The sequence below is a fragment of the Lepisma saccharinum genome, unplaced genomic scaffold, assembly GCF_977018435.1.
Source record: "Lepisma saccharinum unplaced genomic scaffold, izLepSacc3.1 HAP1_SCAFFOLD_457, whole genome shotgun sequence".
Classification (NCBI taxonomy): domain Eukaryota; kingdom Metazoa; phylum Arthropoda; class Insecta; order Zygentoma; family Lepismatidae; genus Lepisma; species Lepisma saccharinum.
Window position 1 is genome coordinate 84,943 of NW_028143152.1, and position 19,833 is coordinate 104,775.

Below are 19,833 nucleotides of genomic sequence, written 5' to 3' on the forward strand. Positions count from 1 at the left end.
AAAAAGCAACAATTTATTTTTCTTTTCGCCCTCAATTGTCGCGATTAACGATAGGAAGCTTTGTAATAAGCTGTCAATTGTTGCGGGGAAAAGATAACATTATTGAGACTTTAGCATGGGGCTTACTCTATACTTCGAAATCTCAAATCAAGTCAAACGTCTACCTTGGTACACAAAGAGGCAAAGTAAGCGAAAGTGTTAGCAAAAGATCTGACACATTCCCATAAAATTATTGTATCTGTCAAATGATGGCGAAAATAATGCTGGCGTGCATAATGTTTACATACCCTCTTCCCTTCTTAACATTATGTTCCCTATCACGTGAAACCAGAAGTATTTGACCTTAATGTACTCACTGGAGTAATGGGCAAATTACAAAATTACGTGTTTACTTCATGCAGAAATATGTATAAATTAATAAATGGCTTTTGGGCGAGAAAAGTATGTAGGAAATTATCGAAGGGTCATAATTAGATGTCTGATAACCGATGCTATGCTGATCTGTCATTTGCGAACATTGGTCACGTGCAGCATTTGATGGATTTTGGAGTGGTGATTATGTGACTTAAGTGAAAAAATGTGTCATTTTAGGGACATATCACTGTTAGCTGACAACACTAATAGGTTTAAATTTAGTCAACAGACGCAGGCAACATGTGACTAAATATTGGCAATACATTGAAATGAATAATCATAATTTTACACCGAACTTCCCCTGACTTTCATCCGACCCTCGTGGGTGGTGTCTGGACCCCCTCTACATTCAAGGGTGGGTCCGAGATATGATTACGAGTAAAACTCGTCGATTCTTCGGAAGACGAAGTTAAAGAATTAAAAATGTGGGAAATTACTTCTCGGACCCTTTGTGTCAAGACAACGCGTGAGACCGTATTCTTCGACATTGTAGGTCACAGTCATAGGCGCCGAATCCATGGGGCTGCGGGGGGTTCGAGCCCCCCAATATTCGAGCCCCCCAAATAATTTTGCTTAAGAGGATCTAATGTATTATTTTGCTTCTCTTGTAAAGTTTACTCTGAATTGTGCCACATGAACTTAACTTTAAGTACACATTTGAAATGTTCTAGACCATCAACTTTGGGGGGCTGAGACCGCTAAACCATTAACTTTGGGGCGCTATGACCGGAGACAGCAAAACACATGACTTATTACTATATACTAAGTATAAAATTATTAGTTACTATTATTCATATATTAATCATAGACATAATGAATTTAGCCAACTACTTGTTAAAGACTGTTTGGGAATCCCCTAAAAGAATGCAAATATTTAGGACTAATTTTGATGTGAATGAGAAGGCTGGCCATACTGGACTGCGACAACTTTGCCTCGTCGGTGGACATTGAGAGCCTCCAGTACGTAACAGATCTTAAGGAACTATGAAAACCTTCTCAACTTTTTTCAGAAATTTTCTGAAGAAGATTCTACTGACGCAGCATCAAAATGTGCTGGATACCTGGAGACAATGCTTCATTTCAAGACATTTTTCTTTCTCTCCCTCTACTGCCATGTGATGGGTCCAATAGAAGAGGTAAACTGTAAGATTCAGTTCCCACGCATTGGTGCTACAGAAGTGGAATCAAAACTAAAATACTTGACTGACATCTTTCAAGAAAAGCGAATGGGTTTTGAACAGTTCTGGCAGAAATGCACAAAGGACAAACCCAGCCTCGTTGATGAGCCAGAATTGCCCCGGCAACGTCATGTCCCTAAGAAACTTGAAAATCCCGATGCTGCCAAAACTTACAAGTTCTACACTCCAAAATAGTATTATAAATCAATATACACTGACGTCTGTGACACAGCAAAATCATGTGTTAGAGAAGGACATGAAGCTACAGGACTACAAAAAGTAACAGCCGTAGAGAAAGAATGCATCTGAGCTGTGAACAGTTGCACAACAAACTTTCAGCAAACGCGAGAATTCTTTCGCCAAGATTTGGATGCCGATAGGCTCTCCTTACACATGTCCATGCTTGGTGATATCGCCAAACAGAAGAAAGTGGTTCTAACTACCATGCGTGACATAAGGAAGTTTCTTTTGGAAGACAGCACCCTCCAGGAGCTTATGCCTGAAGTTGCCAAATTCATGATGGTCCTCCTCACTGTGCCAGTGACGACAGCCATAGCAGAAAGTTCATTCAGTGCTATTCGCCGACTAAAGACATATTTGAGATCTACAATGGGGCAGAAGAGACTAAGCAGCTTAGCGTTAGTCCACATACATTAAACTGTGCTTGATAATTTGGACCTGAGACCGATCGTTAATGAGTTCATAAAAAAATAACCCAGTGCGTAGAGCAACTTTTGCTTTATTTTTAAATCATGTTGATATGTTTTTGTTGTGTATGTCACCTTATATCACAGTGTACATGCTATTTTTTTTATTATTACAAAATTAAATTTAAAAAGTAAAATATTGTAACAAGAACAATTTTTTTGCGATTTGTGTTAGCATTTATGTAAATAATTAAATAAAACTGTTAAATATTGTAAATAATTGTTATTTTATGGGTACGTCAACACTAAGGTTATTTGTTGCGGACAATATAACACACCCATACCCTCGCCGGGGCTCGAAGCCGAGACCTCTGGATAAAAGCGAGTTGAGTCGACCACCCAACACGCTCGGCTACCGAGGCCGGCATAGGTTGGCCTCGTAATGTAAATACATACTTTTCAATAAAAATGTTAATTATCTAAAAAACAAATGAGCAGACACAAAAGACATAAAGAGACTCTGAAACATTTTCTAAACGTTTTTCATGTTACATTTCATTTGCATGAGGAATATAATAGCTGCTTAAAAACTCATGTACGAAGACGTAATTTTTATTTTTTAAAAAAGAGAGTGAGTGAGTCATTCATTCATTTATTTCAGTGATCAGAGGCCCCCCCCCCCAATAATTTTGACAAGTCGGCGCCCCTGGTCACAGTAGTCAAGGAATAACCTGTCACTCTTTAGGAACAGATCGGTTTTTGGTTCGAATATTTTTTTGGGAAATCCTACACACTTTCTTTAATCTTTGTGGACTAATCTCTCTTTAAGGACACTCCGGATGGAGAGTATGCATCAATGATGTTTGGGCAATAATCATTACAGCCTAGGTTTAACAACGTCATGTTTCAAGAAATGGGTATAACTTACACTTAGTTTTCAAAGTACCGTGCGTCCATTTCCTTACGAGGCCGAGAGATCGGAAGAAGTGTGATGCGGGGCGCTAGCGGAGATGCCGACATTTTCGACCAGTAATGTCCCGCTTAAGTTTACCTTGGAAAGCGTTTTGGTTCGCTCCGAATCGTTTGGAGGTTTCGTTTCGAATGTGCAACACTGCATCAAGATTAAGTTGCAGACTTAACCGTTAAAAGTCAATGGTTTTCGTGAGCTTTGTTTGCAATCTGAAAGCTCCGAGCTTGTGTTATTTTTCCCTTCGCGACTACAGGTGCCCTGGACAGAGCTGCGAATGAAGTGAGGATCAGACCTTGAACCAAGAGCGTGTTAATTTTGTACTGTGTGAAAGAGTGTGGTGGTTTATGGTTACTTACTGTGCTACTTCTTTGTGTAATTGCAGTGTGTGTATGTTGTGTGTAAGTGAGGCGAATGAAGACCGGCTCCAAAGTTCACGTTAGAACAAATAAATTTTACTTATAACACTTACGTGAAAACAGACTCGTGTCGAAACGTGTGTAGGCAATTTGCACAGAAATTCCCTGGCGTTTCACTTCCAGGTAGAGAGACGGTTAGAATTACGAAAGAACTTTTGCGTGTGAATCAAGATTTCATCAAACGTTGCCAGGAATGTGTGAATGTAGGTGGACATCACTTTGAACAACTCTTATAACACAGGCCAGTGCTCGGTTTTGCAGTATTAATATAACTATCTGCATGCCAAAGATATGTTCATAAAAATAAGCAAGACGTTACTGGTCGAAAATGTCGGCATCTCCGGTAGCACCGCCCGCCACGCTTCTCCCGATCTCTCGGCCTCGCAAGGTAAATGGACGCACGGTAGTATTATCTCTCTCTTAAATAACAACGTGAGCTTCAACCACTGAGTTCTCTTGTTTTTATGTCTTTCCAGAATATGCAGCTCACAAATGGAAGCGAGACGTGGGACAAATTCGTGAAACTGCCTTTTCCTTTGTACTTCAAAGTGTACCTTTTCGAAGTTGCCAACCCGGAAGCAGTGCAAAATGGCACTGAGAAGCCAAAGTTAGTAGAGAGGGGACCGTATGTTTATGAGTAAGTACGAATTTCCCAATATTGTACCTTCATTACTTTAATGACCAAAAAATAAGTAAATCCAGATATACCGGTATATAAGCTCGTTTAGATGTGCTAAATATTTGAGAAGATGAAGAAAGTTCGAAAATTTACGAAACTTCCTGGGTCGACGAGAGTGCATATGCGCTGACTGGACGAGTCCATTGGCAAAAATAGGGATGGAACGGATAAAAATAACATGTTTTGTGAAAATCGTGTGCTGCCGAAAGATCACAGAAATTTCACACAGTAGAACCGCGATTTTAAGTTCGCTGATTTTACATTTTCCTGCATTATACACTCAATTTTCTTGGTCACAATACACGCATACAAATGAAACACTGATGTGAAACGTACAGCTTGTCTCGTACATTTTTCCTCTTCTCGAGCTCGTTTCGTCTACCGTGTCGAACAGTAGTAGTGTGGCCAGCTTGCCAATGCATGCACAACACTTGTTATACAACATCAAACACTAAAAAAATGATTGTTTAAGGATTTGGTTTATTTTTACTTCGCTTTTCTGCCACTTTTGGCTAATCCCGCAAATGAGGATGAGTGATGACAATGATGAAATTGATGAATGGACACTCACAAAGAACACTCATGTCCAGGTCGGGATTCGAATCCGGAACCCCTGGCGTCGTTGCGCCCTGTGACAACCACTCTGAATAATAATTACATAATATACTCATAAGATATAGGAGGGGCAAGAGACCGAGAAGCAAATTTCTTATCAAGTATTTTCGGTTGTCATTTGCCTACTGGCAGGAGCGAGGTGGCGCACTTATCTCCTGCAAATTCAAGACGGCATTCTTAATTCCTATTTATAATATGCTTTTCCTACCTCTTGCGTTAATTCCGACGATGAGAATGAATGATGAACTGAAGAAATGATAATGGGACAAACATAATACATCAGGGTTAGAACCCGGAACCTGTGGCTTCATATCACCTTACGCCCACACGTGGGAACGGAAACAGTGATGTTTCTGGTACAAAGAGATATTTTCCTATCGTATACCGCAAAATTTGGACCTTAAAATTCCGTTTTTCACAAACAAGATATACAAAAGAGAAAATTTATAGTCACCAATTGCAGGATTTATGCAGAATGTTGGATCTATGAGGGTGTAAGTATGATTTTAAAAGATGTGTAAGAAGCAAATGTAGAACCAAATTAGGTATTTGTGCATAATTTTACGCTGGTGTTAGATTGTGGTGGAATAATATATAAATGCACTTAATTTAATCTAATTACATTAGGCAATAAATTTATAAAATTTGCTATATCTTCAGTCTTCCTTAATAATTAAACTTTTAACTTGAAAGTCATAACACATTTTTTTAGCTCAATTACGATCAACTGACGTGTTTCAGGTGTTTATACTCCATTAGGAGAGAGCTGGACCCTGTGGCCGAGTGGTTGTCGACCTCTGTGGCGGAGTGGTTAGCATATCGTGCTGCGACGCCAAGGATTCCGGGTTCGATTACCGCTCGGGCTTGGTTGTTTGTTCATCAATTTCATCACTCATCCCCATCTTCGCAAATTAGCTAAGAGGCACAAAACACGAAGTAAAATAAACTAAATCAACCATTAGGAGAGACAAAATGAGCATGAGTCAGGAAGAAGTTGTGACATAGTACGTTAATGCATGACGTCAAATTTTCCCTATCTTGCACATTTTTCCGATGATTCTTCCTTTTTCCTATTTCTGGCTCAAAAATTCCCCCTTTCTGGGAAAAATCCCTGCCGGGAACATCAGCAGAGCCAAACCCTTCGAAAACCTGAAAGTGGGCTCAAGGTATAAGCACTATTGAAGTGCGCGTAAAGAGTCATATGTGGCTCCTCTTCTCCGCTAATTTCGAAGCAAAACATTTAAAAAAGGCAATTCAAGAACGTTAAGAAAATTTGCTAAAAAATAAATAACGGGTAAATTATTGAAAAATGTTTAATCGATGCGATACTGAAGAAACCGTGGATTACTGTAATGTACTGAATGAATAAATAATATCGCCTAATGATGGTGTTTTTTTTCTTAAATTTCTTCTTAAATTTCAGCCAATTCAGGGAGAAAGTGTGGATGGTGCAAAACAACAATTACACAGTCACTTACAAGCAGAATCAAACTTTTATTTTCAACGAAGAGCTGTCCAATGGCAATGACACTGACACTGTGGTAATTCTTCATCCTGCTATGGTGGTAAGTACACTATGATTTACGCGTCATTTAGATACATACATACTGTATATTGTCATTATTGTTAAGCTTAAAACATATCGCCCACTGAGACGCAGGGAAACGCGGCAACAGAACTTCCTTGCCAGATGTCTGCAGGTTTCTAGAGAGGAAAATTTCTTACCGCCGCGTCTCCACATGCCCTCTCGTGTAATTCCGCGTCTCTTCGTTTAGCTCCGACAAGCGTCATGCTAGGTCCACGCTGTAGCCGAGCATGAAAAATGTTCCGGTAGGCGTCGTGGTTCGTCTATAACACTTTATCTGAAGTTTTTTTGAATTTAATCTTGTGTTCTTTCCTAGCAACGTAATGGGACTTTTGAAAATATAATCGTATATCTCTATTCTCTCTTTTGTTTTTCAGGCTGGTGTTCAGCTCGCCATTGAAACCTTAGGCCTAGGAGAAGGGGCCGCAAACCTCTCTATAAATTACATGTTCAATTCTTCAAAAGATCTTTTCATCAACGACACTGTGCACAACATTTTGTTTGGAGGAATCAAGTTGAATTGTCATGGATTACAAGCTGGTTTCGCATGTAGAGCAATCAAAGACCACCTCCCACAGATGATAATCAGTGATAGCGATGGGGATTACAGTTTCGCTTTATTTAGACATGTGAGTGAAGTAGTATTGGATTATTTAAGTACAATATGTCTTGTGTTGTTATGAGTAAACAGCCACACACACACACACACACACACAGGCAGGCAGACAAGGCCACCCACAGGATTTTTTTCTAATTGGCACAGTGGTCGTCAAGGTTGGGGGAACATGGGTGATGCTATCTCTCCCAGTAAAGAAAATTCTCATGAATACTTTATCTGAAGTACTATAGGTAATATTTCTAGGATCGTCGGGTAAAAGCACTGAACACATTCACGCCCAGCTATGGCAGGGGCATTAAACGGCCATCCCACTAATTTTCTGAATCAAAACGTATCTAAGAGAATGTGGCCGCCATCTTGAAGTTTCGAGTTTTCCAAAATGGCGCCTAGAGGCTGCAAATGGCGCTTTCTTGTCGAATTTTACAGCAGACTTTTTAAATGTTTTTCATTAAATAGCAAACTTTACAGACATGAAATACATGTTGGATCAGCTTTTTTCAGGGTCTTTACACATGCTCAATATTTTTTTAATTATAATATTTAATATAAGAGAAACTGGGACAACAAGAGAAGACAATCGAATGTCGCAGTTTGTGACTTACATGCCATTTCCCACCCATCCACACATTCATTCACAAATATCTCGCAAACGGTTCATTTGCTACCCCATGTTTACAGAGACCTTTTTGCTTCTACTAGTGTACTTTTCACCGTTTTCGTTTGCGCTATCACTTCTGGTGCACCCTGTATATACGTCCCATTACAAGTCTATACTGGTGTAATCAGGAGACCTGCCTGGCCGTGGCCATATTCTCTTGGAAATAATTCTCTCAGAGAAAAAATCCTGAAACAATTTTAAACCTTGTCCCCTGGACGAAGAGATACTCGTCCTGTGCTTTCATTTCCAGGTCAGTGTTTCTCTTTTTCTTTAATCTATTTTCATTGCCTGTTATTCGCCTTCCGTCGTATTTTCAAATTATTTCTCTATTTCATTTCTATCCCTCATTTTGCTGCCCACCTACTTTCTTATATCTTTATTTATCCTTCCCACTCCTTCGTATCTTATTTTGTGTCTTTTCTTATTTTCCCTATTCCTTCTTCTACGATCCTTTCCTCGTCAGCATCTCTCATAGCGTAGTCACATCTCCAGCTGACCGCACGAGCCTAGTTAGCGAGCCTACCAACGGTCCAGAGCGTGAGTAAAAGGGTTAGCGATTTTTTAAACATCCCTTCAAGAAATTAGACAGGAGTGGTAGAAATAAGGCCAAAAATAAGAAAAAATACACACAGAAAAGATTTTATGTCGTATTTTGACTTCTAACTCTCTCACTTTTTTATATTGGTTTAATTTAATTGAATTGAATGCCATTTTTTATTATTTTCTATGTTGTGTAATTAAATAAATGATTCCTGTCAAAGTACAAAGGTCGGTCAAAAAGTCCACTGTAGCTCGGGAATGGTAAGGACTATAGGGAAATTAAATTGTCTAGGTAGATGGATTGGTGCTTTGGGCCTTTGGAAATGTCACTCAATGTATGATCCATGTGCTTCACTGCACTGCAGCCATCTTTGTTTCCATGACACGAATGCACGTTCGTAAAACTCTTGAGGTTGGTCTTTACAATACTTTTTCACACACGCAATGAGCTCGTTGACATCTCCAAACTGTTTCCCACGCACATGAATCTTCAGTCGTCCAAACAGATAGGAATCCGATGGCACTAGGTCAGGACAGTATGGGGGTTGTTGCACCACTGTCCATCCCACATGGTCAATCTTCTAAACTGTCATGATTGCAGCATGCGGTATCGTGATGCAACTTGTCCGTTGCGCGTAACTCTGGCCTCTTTGTTCGTGATTATGTTATTTAGATGTTGTTTAGGTGGTAAAGGACCAATGCTTCTACCTACAAAATTTCAACAAAACGTAACAAATTATTATTGAAGATAAAACACGATATTGGCTGCTTCCTTAAGTTATTTGCTTCGACGTAGAATGACATCTATATGTCAGTTCATGAAGCAACCTTGATATTGACCACCTCAGCCGTATGTAGAAAATATTATACTGGTGCTCATAAACATTAACCATTCCAAGTAATTCCAGTTGAAACGGACTAGATTATTGTGTATGCATTATCATTTTGAAATTTAAATGAATAACTGTACTTGCAGAAAAACGCAACTGACGATGGAGTGTACACTGTTCATACAGGGGTCGACGATGCCAGTCTGATAGGTAAGATAGCAGGATGGAATTACAACAAGTATGTCGACACGTGGAGTGACCAGGACTGCAACATCATCAAAGGTTCCGACTCAACCGTATATTCTCCACATTTAACAACGGAGGACAAAATAGATATTTTCATTACGGACGTGTGTCGGTAAGTTAAACTAAATTCAACATCTGATTAAGCACAAAGGCGTTATTAATTATTTTTCTAGCGATTGTTATTTATGTGTAGGTATGTATTCCTTTAGACGATTATGGTTGAGTCAGATTTACAGTACGAAGAAGAGAAAAACTGCGGCCAACTAGATAATGAAAATGAAGCTGAATTACAAAATTATTGGAATAATGTATATGTATTTACCAGTGTTTGGAAGTAACAAGTTACTTGTAAAGCAGTTGTAACAGTTACTTTTTGAGGAATTTTAACTGTAACTAGATACTTTTAAAGTAAGGAATTCCTAAAGATTGCCGCTGGCTGGCAATGCTGAGCAGAGTTCATTCTGAGTTCAAGGTAGCTCTAAACTGGCGTGTGTGCCATTACCCGCTGAATGAAATTACCCTTCTCTCCCTTACATTTTGTTGTTATTGTAATGTTAATGTGAACTGACTTATACTATCGTTTACTTTTCACCGTTTTCGTTTAGGCTATCACTTCTGGTGCACTCTGTATATACGTCCCATTACAAGTCTATACTGTTGTAATCAGGAGACCTGCCTGGCCATATTCTCTTGGAAATTATTCTTTCACAGAAAAATTCCTGAAACAATTTTTAACCTTGTCTCCTGGATGAAGAGATACTCGTCATGTTCTTTCATTTCCAGGTCTGTGTCTCTAAATGAGAGAAAGGAATTTCTGAAGAAGTTTCACCTCTGCAGCCTTGTTATTTGCTATTTACTCTTGTGTACTTGTCGACCTCGGTGTCAGAGTGGTTATCACAGCGCACTATGACTCCGGGTGTCCTGGGTTTGAATCCTAGCTTTGGCGTGGCATGTTGTTTGTTTGTGAAAGTCCTTTCCCAATTTTCATCATCTCCTCAGTTATCTTCAACTTTGCGATTAGCTACAAGTGGAAGAAACGTTAAGTAGAATTAACCAAATCAATCAATCAGTTTACAAATACATTTACTGGAAGTTCACCTACTGGAAACTAATATTGTATCAGGAATCCACTACTCCAACAGCGGCTAGAACCTTGGAGAATAATATATTAAAATAGATTGTTTGTAAATTTACATTGATGAAACAAACCGGATGGTAAAATGTTTCACAATGTTTGCAACAATTTCTCCTGCGAAAGCGAATACTCGAGATCTTTTCTTTACTTAATCTAAGATAATACAAATAACGGCATAACTTCTTCTACTTCACAAAAATAACTGCTATCGCTATACAGGATACAAACATTCCGTATATCGAGGAGTCGTAGCTTCAAACCGAAGCCTTAATGATCAAAACGATATTAAGGAATGCTGTTCATCTTGATGTCTCCTAACAAGCTGCGAATTGCCAATCTCCTAAGCCAACACCTTCTATATGTGTGTATGAGAGTATGGGCGTGAAGGTCTGAGTTTAATATATAGAAAAATCTAATTTTTAATCTTATTGAATTGTTTTATCTTTCAGGTCACTCCATATTGTATACGAGAAAGAAATCGAGTACAAGGGAATACCTGGATACCGTTACATTATTGACCAAGATTTGTTCGTATCTCCTAAGGAACGTGCAAAAAACTACTGCTTTTGTCCCAAAATGCAAGCTTGCTTCAAGAACGGAATTTGGGATTTGACTAGTTGCCAAAGTAAGTTGGCTTATTATTTTTTTAATGTGTTTAATACCTTCGAGTTTTGTGGAAAGATTTATGGTTGTGAGTTTAGTCTAAACCAGACCAATAAATCCTCCATTAAGAACTAGTAGTTATTTGTTTGAGCAAGAATGCAAGCACCAGAAATTAATGTTTAAAGCATTCTTCTCTCTCAGTCACCAGACAAAACTGCCCCCTTCCCCTCTCCCTCCAAAAGCAGAAAGCCTTTTCCACACTTTGTATGTTCCACTTGGAGGTACAATGAATCCTATCAAGTTTGGATGTTAAACGAAAGATCTATGTAATTTTTGGATATGTATGTCTGTGGTATCAGTTTTAGGATGAAGTTGTTTTGTAAGATAGGCTTACGTGGCATGCATAGGTGAATGTAGATTATTTTCTTCTGGGAGGAGTACAGAATATACTGTAAGCATTTAGTATGTGTAGATTTTTCCACATATAAACACACACACTCCACTACCATAATTTAATATTCGCCGGTCCCCGTGGGGGAGCGGTTATCACATCGCGTTACGACGCTAGGAGTCCCGGGTTCGAATCCCGGCCTGGGCATGGATGTTTGTGAGTATCCATTCATCAATTTCGTCATGTCATCACTCATTCCCATCTTCGCAAATCAATCAATCAATCAATCATAATTTAATATTCAAGCAATAGATAATAAAATAAATATATCACCAATTCGATTTAACATATGTGATCCTGGGCGAGACCCAGAACCTCTTCCCCCGAATTGACCAACCAGAGAATCGAACCGAGTCCCCACGTAGTAGCCTGAAGCCCTAAAGACTGGACCACCGTGATTCATTTTTTTAATTAATGTATTCGAAATTCAAATCAAGGAAAAATGAATCACGTACTACACAGTAGTAGCAGAATGTGAGCGGTTATCTTTTCGATATGCAACGATATGCAACGTGTTATTGTTGCCTAGCCAACTTCCAGCGGAAAAGTTGGATATAATTATTCGAAGTTTCTATTGGAATAAATCCAAGGTTAACAGGACTATTCATTCACCATAATACCAGGCAATTTTCGGCGTTTCACCGCTACTTTACAAGTTAAACTACTGTTTCCAAATAGCTTACATTTTACGGCTGTTCTGTTTAACATACTGTACAGGTATATTAGAGAGGTTCGACTTTATTATCACTTTATAGTAATAGTAAGCATAACTTCGAACATACACAAAATAACAATAAAGAATTTAATCACTAACAGCGCCGGACCCTGAGGCCGAGTGGTTAGCATATCGCGCTGCGACGCCAATGGTCCCGGGTTCGAATCCCGCTCGGGCTTGGTTGTTTGTGAATGTCCATTCATCAATTTAATCAATTCATCACTCATCCAGATCTTTGCAAATTAGCCAAGAGGCACCAAACGCGAAACTAAATCATTCAATCAATCACTAACAGCGTAAATGCACACAGGTTCACATGAAAAGTCCGCTCTGTACAGGTCAGGGTTGAACGCCTCAGCGAGCACAGAAAATTGTATTTGTGAGGGCGAAAGCGCCGAGGCTGGAACGATAGGTATAAAAATAGGCTGAAGGTATCGAACCTGACACTATTAAATCCAAGGGGAAACCCATCTACCCAATGCACACAATTTATATGTTTCTATAGGGTTTTTCACAAACTGCAGGAAATATTACATCGGTACATGTACACATCTAACTCAATTGATTCTCTTTCCGCAGACACCGCAATATTCCTTTCGCAGCCTCACTTCTACATGGCTGATGGACAGTACCAGACCTCCGTTGAAAATCTGTCACCTGACAAGGAGAAGCATCAAATATTTGCAGACATCGAACCAGTAAGTTCATAAGACCAAGTTTCACGCACTTATTTCCATAGTTGTAATATTTCCGTGTCCACGGTGTCGTCGTCTTTACAAGGAAACTAACCAGAAACTGTTAATACAGGGTGGGGCAACATTCATGGTAGGATTTACTTTACGTACTATGGTGGCGTTGCATGCACTTAGGCGGGAAGCGGATATAGGTCAGATTGGGGGTGAGTCTGCCGTTAAAAATTCGCGCGTGGTCTAAGCTGTTGTTCCTCCTGGCGTTCCAGAATTTTGACCCTTCTAGCAGAAACTACGCAGCGTTGCCACTATCTACTGTTAACCCAATTTGGGGATAGCCAAGCTAAGAATAAGCTACACGGGAATGACCAAATACACGCGCAGCACACTAATCAATCGTTATCACGAAAATTTTACAAATTGAACTTGTTTATGGCAGAAAAAAGTGGGGACTAAACTACGAAATGGCAACGGCATGTGTGTGTGTGTGTGTGTGTGTGTTTAAACGTAAGCGCTGCTTCTCTGCTTTTCGTTCGCTCTTTGCTGTCTAGAAGACGTAATTTATCTCGTTTCCAATTGGCACACAAACTGTGGAGGGATCTGTAGCGGGGGAAAATTGATAGGTTGGGCCAAACACGGTTTACTAATCACAGCATGGTAGTGGGCAGAAAACCGTGCATTCACCATAGAAACTTCTATTTAACATAACGAGTCATATACTAATCTTCAAAGGATCTTTGGTCCTCGTTCCGAGTTGAAACGCCATGGAAAAAACGTCCAACATCATCAGACAAGGAGTGGAACATTTCCGTGTATCAAGCAGTAACCGACAAATAACTGGTCACATCTAACGTCACAACGGATACTTTGCGAGTGCAAGAAGTCCGCATGCACTGCTGTGAAGCCATCGGCTGCCAGACATCCTACTCGCTGGGGGTGTTTTCAAAAAGTGAGATTTGGTTTTCATCGCACTGTAAACGGCATATCACTTGTCTGTGGACCAGTGTTATTTTGCAATAAACTCCTTGCTTGTTCTTTCAAATCCTACTATACATTTTGCGCAACATTATACCTGGAGACTGAAAGCGAATCTTGGACAAACGTTTAACGCAGCACATGTGTTAAATCAATAAGATTACTTGCCCAACAATTAAACTGTGAAACAATAGAAGTGATTGTTACTAAGCTACTGTTTTATTTAGCAATGTGTTTCTTGTAGCTAAAGTGGAGTTTCCTGATTTTGCTGATTATGTAATTTTATGGTATTATTATCATAATTTTTTAATATCTACTTATGGTAACTGCTTTGTTATCACGATGTATGAACTTCTTAGAGTATTTAAGTGTACTATAGTGATTGATTTGGCTTATGAAACTTCGCTTCTCTGCCACTTGTGGCTAATCGCGAAGATGAGAATGAGTGATGATATGATGCAAGAGAGCTGAGCCAACCACTCCGACGCGAGATCGGCAAGTGTACTAGATTAAAGAGAAAATAACAAGGAAGAACTTCTTCAGAAATTATTTTGTCTCATTTAGATTTTTAAGCGTTACAATCTGCATAATAGGACTCTGTTCAAATTATCATTACAATAGCAACAAAATATAAGGGACAGAAGGGTAATGGCATGCGGCGGGCAATGGCACGCACGCCAGTTTAGAGCGACCTTGAACTCACAATGAACTCTGCTCATCATTGCCATCTAGCGGAAGTCTGAATGAACTCTGTTACAGTTACAGCTATTTACTTTTAAAAGTATCTATACTTGCGTGCAAAGAAATAGACCCACCTCACACTTTTGACATAAAATGTTTAATTGTTCTTACTTTTTCTTCGAACTGTTTGGAGGCACATAAAATTATTATCCAAATGGAAGCGTCTAATCCTACTTATATGTAGATAAAGTTCAGTAAGGAATACGTATGATGTTAATACATTTAATAACATTTTACATCAAAACTGTGGAGGTGGGTCTATTTCTTTGCACGCAAGGGTAGTTACAGTTAGAATTCATCAGAAAAGTAACTGTTACTTTTAACTGTGTTACAAGAAACTAGTTACTTCCATAGACTGACAAATACATATACATTACTTTCTTAATTTTGTAATGCAGCCTGAACAGAACAGCAACTGGATAAACCAAGGAAAGGACATCATTTACAATTTCAATTACTTTTCTATTTCAGTACACAGGTATACCGCTTCGAGGATCAAAAAGAGTACAGTTCAATTTATTTCTAAAGAGGTACCCAGGCGTGAAGTACTTTTCGGATGTCCAGGATACGTTGTTTCCGCTTGTGTGGATTGATGAGGTTAGTAAACCAAATAGAACTGAAGAACGGTTTCTCTTTATTGTCTAACTGCAGCCTGTGTAGCTCATTATAGAGTGAGATATGGAACGTTATAGTACACAATATTTGCAAGTGATAGAATATAATGTTAATATAGTGTTGTTTGGAACTCGAATTCCAATATTTATACGAGGGTCTGTCAGTAAGTTAGGAGAATGAATTTATTACTTAGTCACCAAAGACACGAGGCAGGGTCAAGGTGAACATGGTCCTTTTCATAGTCCTCTTCGTCTAGTTGAATTTACGTGTCCCAGAGTGTTTGCCAATCTTGGGATATGTGCTGGCACTAACATGTAGACATGGTCTTCAGAACCGTATGTGCCTTCTTGACAGTTCCATTGAGTAGAAGAAACATTTACGTATTTTGTTCCAAATTCAGGCGAGGGAGTATAATCGGTCCGTCGACCCATCTTGGATATTAACATCGTTCCTTTGAATTTACAAAAAAAGTACAGAATAGAAATAAACCCAGGGGCGTAACAAGACTCTTGGGGGGTCGGAGCAGACTATATGAGTGTGGTCCCCAGTTATGATATTATTATGACTAGATATACGAATATAACATTCATAATTTTAGTATATGGGGTGTAAGCAAATACAGTTCTCTGTATTATGATTACAAATGTGTTTGTTTTTGATAAATGCTACAGAGACGACTAGTACAACTAATCAAATATATACTGTGAAATACATTCTTTACTCATTAACAAATTAAGATTAATGATTAATTATAATGCTTACATTATAGATAAATTACGTAAAAGCATCGATTACTTTGTTCAACTTTATTTTTTTGCCTGTGTCATTATCAGTTGAAAGTAAATACAGACCACTAAGACGTTCCTGGCTCATAGTACTGCACAAATAAGTTTCTATAATTTTAAATTTAGAAAACGATCCCTCGCCTTTGGTACTGTGAGAAGCACAGTAAGGTACAGTCACGGTCGTATAACGCATTGCAGGGAAGCCAGTATTTCAGGATCTATGTGTTTCATTTTTTTGCTGGTGACTGTACATGAAACCAGACGTGCACCATCACAAAAACTGGAAGTTAGTGAACTATATTTCATCACAAGGAGATGAGCAAGCTCTTTTACATCATTCATGCACTTTATCTTGTGTTTGAAAGAACTTCTGATAATATTTATGAATAAAATAAAAGTTAGGAAATATTTTTGAATTTTTTTAAGGTTCTTTGCGAAAGCTTGGTGTCTATAGATCTTGACAAAGAACGCTGTATAACTTTTTATGTGTCTACAACTACTTTCATGCCTTAACAATGATTTTCGTTGTGAACAAATTGTGTCTAATATTGAGTAAAATATTGATACGTTGAACCAACTCTCTCGGTTGGCAAATCTTTGGACAGAGTTCGTCATAGTGATTCTTTATCTTTTTGATTCTTTTCTCGGAGAATTTACGTGAAATACTTACTTCTATTTAGAACATATTTTCATCATTGTGACAATTGAATCCAATGCTCCCCGAAGCTTAGTCATATCCAAGAGAGCGTTACGTGAGAGATCATATGCAGCCGTATCAATGCAGGCTGTTTTTATTGACGTAGAAGTGATATTCATCTCCTCCAAGACTTTACATTGAACAGTCAATAATAAAATTTAACTGATTACTGCAGACATGCAGCTACACGAAACCATCAGCTTTGGGACTTACACGTCACTATAATCTATCTGCAGCGAAAATCCATTACAGTCTTCCGGCGTTCCTAGTTACGCCCCTGAATAAACTTCAGTTAGTATTCGAACAGAAGAACAAAAGTAAAAACTTTGCAAGATCGAAAGAAATTGATTGTAAAATGCAGGGAAACCGGGTTATGTTTTCATATTATACCATTTAATCAAAATAATAATTGAAATGGTTCCACCGTTTATAAATTCCAAAAAAATGAGTATTTTGTGTCACAGGTTACACAACATAAGCTGTATTACTAAAATTTCACACTTGAGCCAGGTGAGTATAAGTTAATAACAAAACAGAATAACTATGCAATTTAGAAGTAGGGAAGTCTCCCATAGATATAATAATACATTTGGAATAATGAGTTTACTCTTTAGTTTATAATAGTTGTTATTTTGTAATAATAATAATAATAATTATTATTATTATTATTTCTAGTATTCAAGTTTCTGGTGACACCATGAGCGAGGGAACAAAAAGACATAGAACAAGGTCAGGGCTATGCATGGAGGGTGTGCCGCATATTCGATATTATCTAGTTCAAATTAGGGAAACAACATTTACTTGTCTGGCCTTGTCATGATAGAGAATTCACCGTTAAGTAACTATAAACGTTTCAACTTTTAAGTATAAAAGTAATTGTAAGCGTTACAGTTACTTTTATAGTTTCTTTCTGCTGGAAATTCTCTTGTAAACAATTGCTTACAACTGATGACCATTAATTGGAATAAAACAAATATGTGAAGACTTACATGATTTTTATTTATGCTTCTGGTATATAATATAAGTCTTCATATATTTATATTGTTCAGTGGAGGCGGAAAGTATTCCTGTAGGGAGAGAACAAATTACCACTCATTTCTCGGGTAGGGGGAAGGGGATTCATTTCAAAATACAAAAACCCTATTCCAATACCTCATAACAACCATATAGAACATATTTTAAATCGAAAAACATTTCACATTTTATAAATACAGAGTCTTACCTAACCAGATGGAAAATTCCCCCTCACTCCCTTCAAATACCAACTCTGAATATTTAAAACTTGTTTCATTATACGTTATAATAAAGGAAATGTTATACACTTATTGTTAATTGGTTTGATTTTCGAGTATCGAAGTAGGCCTAACTATTTCTAACAATAAATTCCATTTTTTATGTAAGGTTTTGTCGTGTATCGTTGATTGTAGCGTCGTCGCCTTGTAATCAAAGGGTCCCGGGTTCGATACCCTGTGGAGGCACATAGTGGTTCGGATCTCACTTTAAACTATAGGTTCAGTCCCGATCAGCCTTGCTGTGCATAAAGTGGACTTAAACACGAAATCAATCAATAAATCAATCTTGTTAATTAACAACAGATTTTATCATGACCTAATTCCACTAGAGATGACCATCACCCAAGGCTGCCGTCTGTCTGCCAATATATAATTGGTTACATAGGCCTAACTCAGCTTACCACACATACGTTACAGGTCTTGCATGTTTGTTTCTGTTGTACTTTTTGTATAAAATATGGACATATTCTTCGATTTTAAATTTGCGATTAATCAATCCAATGCATTTTCTGTTCTCTCAAATTGAAGTCAGGAAATATGGTTGTTATCGATCGCATCGCTTCTCCTGACACCACTTCGACTACGGTGGGGACATTCTAATTATCGGAAGCCGGGATGAGAGTGAAAACAAAAAGTCATACTGTTCTGTTTCTCCGATTGCAAGGAAATCATGTGGAAAGGAGGCTTGAGCCTTACGTATCGTAGAGCACTCAGCGATTATCATTTTGCAGCTTCCTTTTTCAGCAGATACTAAATATGAACATTTCCCATTCCAGGGTGTCAACCTCAGTGACGAGCTTGTTGAAATGCTAGAGGACATGTTGCTGACGAACCTGCAGATTCTGGAAGGAGTGAAGTGGGCCTTGGTCGCATTGGGAATTCTCTTAGTGTTGGTAGGAGCCTCCCTCATTGTGTGCGGCAGACGAAGAGGACCTTCCATGAAAGTTAACAAGGAATGAAAATGGGGATATTGAAAATTTCAAGCGCTCATTTTATTTTAGTTTGCCCTAGATTTATATTAAGATACAAAAATATCACGTTCCAGAAAGGGGAATGGGTGAGCAAGTGAAGCAACCCCCTAGAAAATGAAAGTCAACCTACAAATCATGTATATTTCAATGATAGTAATTGCATTAATTGTTATAAGGGGCTGATAATTACAAGTAAGCCTGGTAACCTGATAACTCTTGTTTGAATTACGTCGCTAGGAAATCTACAATTCCTTCTTTATAGTACAACTTATCACGGCAATGACAGAATTTTCAATTGAAGCATTGTTTTATTAGGATGTAGGACTATTTTGAAAAATTACAATCTTGCTTGTCCCTTATGGAAAAAAATGTGGATGTGCATGGTGAGAGAAAACATACACAAACCTTCTTTCATTGTAATATTTCATGTCTTAATGTTCTATTTTTACAATAAAACTTAATGAAAACGAAAATTTTCATTGCTGTTACTAGAAAATGATACAATGCTTCTGTTTTGTACGCATAGATTATGCATGTTTATTGTGTTCTAGGTATGTTTCTTGTACGTTTTTTTGTTGGGATATTTAGACTTCTTGGTCATTGGGGTATGTGGAGAACCGAACAAATTTTCTTTGACGATTTGTGTCGTTATTCAGGGACCTATAAAAAGAAAGGATGTTTCAGCGGAATACTGAGAACGGAGAAGAAGCTACCTTTTGTGAAGTAAGAGGCTGGAATGGTTGGGCCAGAATATTCATAATTAGTAG

General features: G+C 38.3%; 1 protein-coding gene across 1 annotated transcript in view; it reads left to right on the top strand.

Moving 5' to 3' along the window:
- LOC145982851 (sensory neuron membrane protein 2-like) overlaps positions 1–19,539 on the top strand; it is a 31,765-nt gene extending 12,226 nt beyond the window's left edge. The window contains exons 2-9 of the mRNA XM_083116213.1: positions 4,102–4,262; positions 6,343–6,484; positions 6,882–7,133; positions 9,298–9,509; positions 10,982–11,157; positions 12,881–12,999; positions 15,178–15,303; positions 18,872–19,539. Of these exons, the coding sequence (XP_082972339.1) occupies positions 4,102–4,262; positions 6,343–6,484; positions 6,882–7,133; positions 9,298–9,509; positions 10,982–11,157; positions 12,881–12,999; positions 15,178–15,303; positions 18,872–19,054 (1,371 nt within the window). The 3' untranslated portion in view covers positions 19,055–19,539. The remainder of the gene's footprint in view (positions 1–4,101; positions 4,263–6,342; positions 6,485–6,881; positions 7,134–9,297; positions 9,510–10,981; positions 11,158–12,880; positions 13,000–15,177; positions 15,304–18,871) is intronic.
- The last annotated feature ends 294 nt before the right edge of the window (positions 19,540–19,833 follow it).